We start from the raw sequence: 7,193 nt of genomic DNA on the forward strand, positions 1-7,193 counted from the left end.
CACAGAAATTTATGCTTTTTCAGCTTTGGAGCGGCGCATTAAATGCTTACATGTTGATTTAACATCCAGAAGCATGCACAGCACAGCGAAAGGATCTGGGGTTACAGTAGAGTACAGTCAACCCCATGGATTGCTTCGCGCTGCCTTGTAACTCTGGTGTTGCTGCCTCATTCTTCTTGGTAGCTCCTCCTTCTTCTCTGCTTCTCTGCTTCTGGCCACTGAAAGTGCTACTTTGCCTGCACTCCTTTCGGCTGGCCTTTCCTCTCATCCCCCGTTCGTGCTTAGTGCCTCGAATCGTTTATATCCTATATCCCTGTTCCTTCTGCTTTGTTTTAGCGCGCTCAGTGTTCGTTTTCGGCGCTGCAAATCTTTGTTTATTTGCAGCTAAAATGCAACGATTTATTGTAATTTTATACACAAGCCAAACCAGGCCGGGACTAAAGAAAGCCAAAGGACAATCCCGGGACCCAGGAGCCGGGGCCCAACCATAGAGCTCAACAAATTGTTGGAAATTATGGCCTCAAAGCCAGGCAGGCGCTTTCATAAACATATGGTCGGTACGACCAGATTTGTTTAAACTTTGTCCATAAACTGGGGCAATTTATATGAACAGGATAGTCGAGTAGCGGAACTTGGGTTTCTCTATGAATAACTTCTGAGCAGGAGTTTTCGTTGAGTTGATCAATTAGCAAATGAATAAAGTTCTTTGGGAAGCCCACTTCCTTCACTTCATTAATCGATTTATAAACCCTGTTAATGCCGAACTCCATCTATACTTTTATTTATTAGCCATGCCATGTGGTTCCCTTAAGAGCTCAGTGGAAAACTATCGACTAAAGCCTTTCTAAAACCCTTTTTCTGTGGTTCTAGTATGACTAGTTCTAAACAATCCAATCCATCTTCACCGCAGGGCCACAAATCAAAGCTCTCTCAGAAATTGTTTACTCTGTAGAGCCCGAAACAAAGTGCGATGGACAGAGAACGGTCGGGAGGGGGAAAACTAAGGCCCAAAATAGAGAGGGGCAAAAAATGCCAAGAGAACAAGGGGAGAGCGAGGGATCAAAGGGAATGAAAGGGACGAGCAGCGAGGAACGATTGTTTTGGGGAGGAAATTGCGCTTTTACAACGAGTACTCGCACTTTAACTTGGCTGCGTTTTTGAATGTTGATTTTTTGAAAGGGATTTCTGCACTCTAAAGAAAATACCAATGCAGCGTGTGTCTGTGTGTGTGTGTGCCGCCAAAAGAGCGAGTGTATGTGTGTTTACGGTTAAGTTTGTTGTGTGTTTAGTTGCGCGTATTGCAGCTTTTTTTGTGGGGGGTAAAGATAGTGAAAGAGAGACAAATGGCTAAGAAAATTTGGGTGTACGGGTGTGTGTGGGGAGCTAAATGAAAAGCAGGGCCCCATGTGCATTTCTAGGGGCCCAAGGGCGGTCAAAGTAGAAAGCATCGGGGGCTCTGGCTTTCGTACCCGTGGGGGTTAGTAAGACCATGAGATATGGAAGACAGTTTTCCTTTGTTCTCCCAGTTTTTTTTGCGAGTGTTTCCCCAGTCTATCTACGACTATCAGAAACTGGATATAATCTTTCGTATTGCGCCACTCAATTCCTAGCAATTCATTTCTCCACCACAAAGATCTCCATTAATAATCTGTAGAATTTTCAGCTGCGAAATTGAGCAAAAACTATCTGGATAATTTGTTAAATTGTTCAGCTGCCACAGGCGCAAGCACAAGAACATACATAGATGTAGCCAGGCACAAGCACAAGCGGCACGCACACACGGGGCAGTGTTCAAGTTGCCGCATTTCAGCAGCACCTGGTTATGGGAAAACTTTAAGCAAAATATTGCGTTTATTAAAAAGATTTAAAAAGGCTGCTCGGGCTCTCCGCTCTCCGGATCCTCAGTGTCTGCTAGGGGAGTCCCCTTACAGTTCGGTTGAAATTTTGGGGCTAGAGAAATGCTTAACTTTAATGGCCTCACGCACACCCACACACCCACACACAGATGAAAGTTTATTCGAAAGAAAAACTTGAAGTAATTTGCACAGTAATTGGGTATTAACCTAGCACAGAACCAGAGAGTAAGACAGCTTTACACAAAGAGAGAGAGAGAGAGACAGGGCTAGAAAAGGTAGAGAGATACAGAATAAATGGACATAGTTTAAGGCACGTTCTCCGGCTCAGTTCGTTTAAGTGCCACACACATTCCTCATACGCCATGTGAGACACATCTCTCTTTCTCCCTCTCCGTGCTCCCGTGTTCCCGTCTCTGTCTCTTGGTCTCTCTGGTGCGGTCATTTTGATGGATTTTCCCTCCCTCAGTGTGGCTTCGGCTGGATCCAAGCAGGCAGACAGACAGACAGTTCTTTATTCAAAACTCACACTCGCTATCCATTCGCTTGGCTGACCATTTTGCATTCTGCATTTTCAGTTTAAATTCCACAGCCCGTTGGCAGTTTTAGTACCATTTTGAGGCCGTCGTGGCGTCGAGGCCTTTATTTGATATTAAATACTAACAAAATGGCCTCAATGTACAGGCCTCAATGTGTGGCAGGAGCGTGCTTGGGTTCGGCAGAGGAGGGGCTACGCTTTTTCAAGGGTATCGACTGATTCCTCACCTAAGCCTAGCCCTTCTTTGTGTTTTGTGTGCACTGGTTTAATCTCCTTTTAATCTTTAGTTGGATACCTTTGGGTCCCCCTTTTAGGTGGCGACCCTGCCTCCTTGTTGTCTGTAAACTTTGCACTTTATCCTTAAACACACACGTACACACAGGTACAGGCACCGGCACAGGCACAGGCACTGGCACTGGCCCACACAGCTGCATGTGTTTCGTTTGTTAGATTGTTTAGTATTGTTAGATTGTTTAGTATTATAACTCTACAATTGTATTTACTATTAACGTTGTACGAAATATCGTAAGTATCGATATGAATTATATCATCCGATAGTTCTAGTTCTGCGAACTAGAACTATGAGAGAACGAGTGATCGTAGCTTGGGTTCAATGAACACTTTTGGCGGTATCGACAAGACGAGGAGGTTGAAAAGAATTAAGTAAATAAAATTAAAATAAAATCATAAAAAGCACGAAACATCCGTGGACCTTTTGCGGCAATAACTTCAGAAGTGGGATCGTAGCCCTTTAAAGTATCTGCCTACATAAGTATTTGTCTACTGGCATCCCCGACAACGAGTATTTTCCACATTTTAGAAATGGCCGAGGAAACCATGGCAAACATTGACAAAGAAAAATTGTAGAGTGGTTGCTGGAGAAGGAGATCATTTTTCCAGCCAGCGCAACACTAAGGCAACTTCGTAAGCTTGCCATAAGTGGTGGAATGGACGAAGTTTCTGAAAGTCCGGTGAATAAATCGGATATTGAATCGGATGGAAAAGTGTCTGAAAATGAGCAGATCGACGATATGAAAGAAGAAGAATTTTTTGACGCCGCAATAAGGGTGGCTGAGAAAAAGAAGAAACTGGCTGCTTTAATGGTAATGGACAACTATATGACCGATGACATCCGAATGGTCAAGCAACTTATTGCCCCTTTTTCTGCCAGTGAAAATGATGAAGCCTCTGAATGGGTCTTGAATTTTGAACGGATTTGCGGAGGCGTGAACGAAAGCAACAATTTTAAGCTTCGTTGTGTGCGCATGTTGATGAAGGCGGGAACAGAGGCGGACTTGTTCATGCGTGTCGACAAATCAAAGACTTACGACGAGTTTAAGGGAAACTTCCTAAAAACTTTTGGCCGCAGCAATTCAACTGCCGACGTGGTACTTCTGTTGAAGGAAACCTTTTTCAACCCGGAGAAAAACTCCGTAATGGGATATATTCTTCGCATGGAAGAAATTGCTATGCGTGCCGACATCGAAGAGAAATTGACAGTGCAGTTCATCGTTGATGGTTTTCGTGATCGATCTTCCAGTATCGCCTTATTGTATTGCGTCGACCATCGGAAAACTTAAGGAGCTAGCTCGACAATACGAGGCTTTGAGGAAGAGTACCCAGACGAATTTTAAGCGCACTGGGATGACCGCTTCCGGAAATGACCGGAGCCAGGTGCGCTGCTATAATTGTTCAGCACATGGCCATTATGCTTCATCGTGTCCCGCACCTAAGCGGGAGAAGGGATCGTGTTTCCAGTGTGGATCCATGCAGCACCAGGTGAAGGATTGCCAACAGAAGCCTATGCCAACCCAGCGATCCGTGGGTACAGCCAGCAACCCGCCAATGGACGACAGAGAGGAGAACAATATTTTTGTTCCTATTGTTAATCAGGTAGGGGTATATTTTTACACTGATATAAAACGCAGGTATCAAATTAAATTTCTTTCTGGCATGTTGGACACCGGTAGCGCTATTAATTTGATACAGCACTCGGCGATACCTTATGAAAATTTTGATGGTGTACTAAGACCGACAGAGTATTTTGGAGTTAACGGTTCGAGAATAAGCATTTTTGGAAAAATAATTGTCAATTTAGTTTTTCATAACATTGAAAAAGAACTTATATTTTTCGTTGTACCAAACAACTATATTTCGTGTAATGTCCTTCTGGGGCGCAGTTTCCTTGAAAATTATGGAATAAAATTAATTTTTGAAAATGAAATTGAAAATGTAAAGCGAGTTACGCAAAGCAATATGGTCTCAATTGAAAATAGAGTATTAGTAAACAGTGACTTAGATGAAAATAGGGTATTAGTGAACAGTGACTTAGATGAAAATAGAGTATTAGTGAACAGTGACTTAGATAAAAATAGAGTATTAGTGAACAGTGACTTAGATGAAAATAGAGTATTAGTGAACAGTGACTTAGATGAAAATAGAGTATTAGTGAACAGTGACTTAGATAAAAATAGAGTATTAGTGAACATTGAGAGTGACCAAATTGAAAATGTAGTATTGACAAATAGAGATAGTGAGATGATGTTATCAGATATCAATAAGAATGGATTATTAAGGGATGAAAATTATGAGAATAAGATTAGTGACCAATTGAATTGTAATAACATTGACCTTTTATTGAAAGATAACGAGCAAAAGCATATGGCAAGTGAATCATTAGAAAGAACCGACATAGATATACCGTATATATATAGTATTGAAATAACAAAAGAAGAGGACAGCTATAATATCGACCCAAAGCGAACTGATAAAGAACGTAGTAAATTCATGGAATTGATAAAACTTAACTATTCAGACTTAACTAACATTCCAGCAATTCAACATAACTACGAAATGAATCTCAAACTTAAATCAGAAGAACCTGTACGCACTGTTCCGAGAAGACTTTCATATCAGGATAAAAAAGAAGTAGATACCCAAATAGATGATCTTTTGAAAAAAGGCTTCATAAGAGAAAGTAAATCGCCTTACAGCTCTGCAATAGTATTAGTTAAGAAAAAATCAGGGGAAAAAAGAATGTGTGTAGATTACAAACAGCTTAATAAGATTTGCATTCGTGATGGATATCCATTGCCACTAATAGACGACTGCTTAGAGAGATTAGAAGGGAACACAATTTTTACACTTTTAGATTTGAAACACAGTTATCACCAAGTAAAAGTAGCAGAGAGTTCGGTGCAGTATACAGCATTTGTCATACCTAGCGGACAATATGAATACACAAGAATGCCTTTTGGACTTATGAATGCACCAGCAGTATTTATGAGATTTATTAATTTCATTTTACAACCATTAATTCGCGAGGGTAATGTAGTAGTTTATATGGACGATATCGCTATAGGTTCCGAGTCGTTGAACGAACATCTTATAACAGTAGGTAGAGTTTTAAGAATTCTCGCAGAATATCGACTAGAAATTAAGGTTAGTAAATGTCAATTTGGTTATGAAAGTATTGAGTTCTTGGGATATACCCTTTCTGGTAAGGGAATAAGCCCAAACTGTGAACACACAGCAACCATTAAGCATCTGCCATTGCCAAAAGATCGCCATGAAATGCAAAAGGTTTTGGGATTATTCTCTTATTTTAGGCGTTTCATCCCTGCTTACTCAAAAATAGCAAAACCATTACAAGAACTTACAAAACCTGGAACTAAGTTTGAGCTTCAAGACAAATGCATACAAATTTTTGAATATCTTCGAGAAAAACTGATTTCGTCACCAGTTTTAGCTCTGTATAATCCAAATCGAGAAACAGAATTGCATTGTGATGCAAGTAGTGAAGGCTTTGGTGGAATTTTGTTGCAGAAACAAGATGACAATTAGTTTCGCCCAACAGCATATTTTTCACAGAGAGCGACAAAACTAGAGGCAAGATACGAAAGTTTCAAACTGGAAACGTTAGCTGTGATCTATTCATTGAGGAAATTTCGAATTTATTTAGAAGGGATTCCGTTTAGAATTATAACAGATTGTAACTCAGTAGTTTTATGTTTAGGAAAGGGACGTCTTCATTCAAATATCGCCAGATGGGCATAGAGCTAGCAAATTATAATTACACTTTAAAACATCGTAGTGGAAAATATATGTCCCATGTGGACACCTTAAGTAGATATCCTTCAGCGCTTAATCAAGATTTTGAATATGAACCAATAGTGACAATTCATGAAAGTGATAACAAAGACCGAATAGTTTCCGTGATTGAGTGCGACGACATTAATCTTCAGCTTCAGATAACACAAAACAGGGACAACCATATAGGAAAATTAAAAGAACAATTGGAGCATGGACCTTTTAAGAAATTTTCATTGAGCGACGGAATTGTTTATAAAATAGGTGAGAACGACGTTGAGCTGTTTTATGTCCCAGCTGAAATGGAAACGCAAATAATCAGAAGAGTTCACGAAAACTTATGTCACTTAGGAACCGAGAAATGTATGAAAGAAATCTTAAGACATTATTGGTTCCCGAATATGAGATCTAAAATCGATTTGTTTATAGGAAATTGTTTAAATTGTATCATGTTTTCAGTCCCCACACATGCGAATAATCGAACAATTCACAATATTCCTAAGCGACCAATCCCATTCGACACCTTACACGTAGACCATTTTGGACCACTTCCCGCTGTTATATCAAAGAAGAAGCATGTATTAGTTATCATTGACGCCTTTACGAAATTTGTTGTAATGAGAAACATTGACACCACAATAGGTACAAATAAAAAATTTTTTCCGAAGTACAGGGGTCCGAACATCATCAAAAAGGTATTGCCGAGTACGACA

General features: G+C 40.3%; 1 protein-coding gene across 1 annotated transcript; it reads left to right on the plus strand.

Annotated features, from left to right (window-relative positions):
- The first annotated feature begins 3,240 nt into the window (after positions 1 to 3,240).
- LOC117192175 (ATP-dependent RNA helicase glh-1-like) lies at positions 3,241 to 4,382 on the plus strand. Its single transcript, XM_033396844.1, has 2 exons — positions 3,241 to 4,284; positions 4,362 to 4,382. Exons 1-2 carry the CDS (start codon positions 3,907 to 3,909, stop codon positions 4,368 to 4,370), a joined length of 387 nt encoding a protein of 128 aa, XP_033252735.1. The 5' UTR covers positions 3,241 to 3,906; the 3' UTR covers positions 4,371 to 4,382.
- Positions 4,383 to 7,193: the final 2,811 nt, after the last annotated feature.

The sequence above is a fragment of the Drosophila miranda genome (assembly GCF_003369915.1).
Source record: "Drosophila miranda strain MSH22 chromosome Y unlocalized genomic scaffold, D.miranda_PacBio2.1 Contig_Y2_pilon, whole genome shotgun sequence".
Lineage (NCBI taxonomy): Eukaryota > Metazoa > Arthropoda > Insecta > Diptera > Drosophilidae > Drosophila > Drosophila miranda.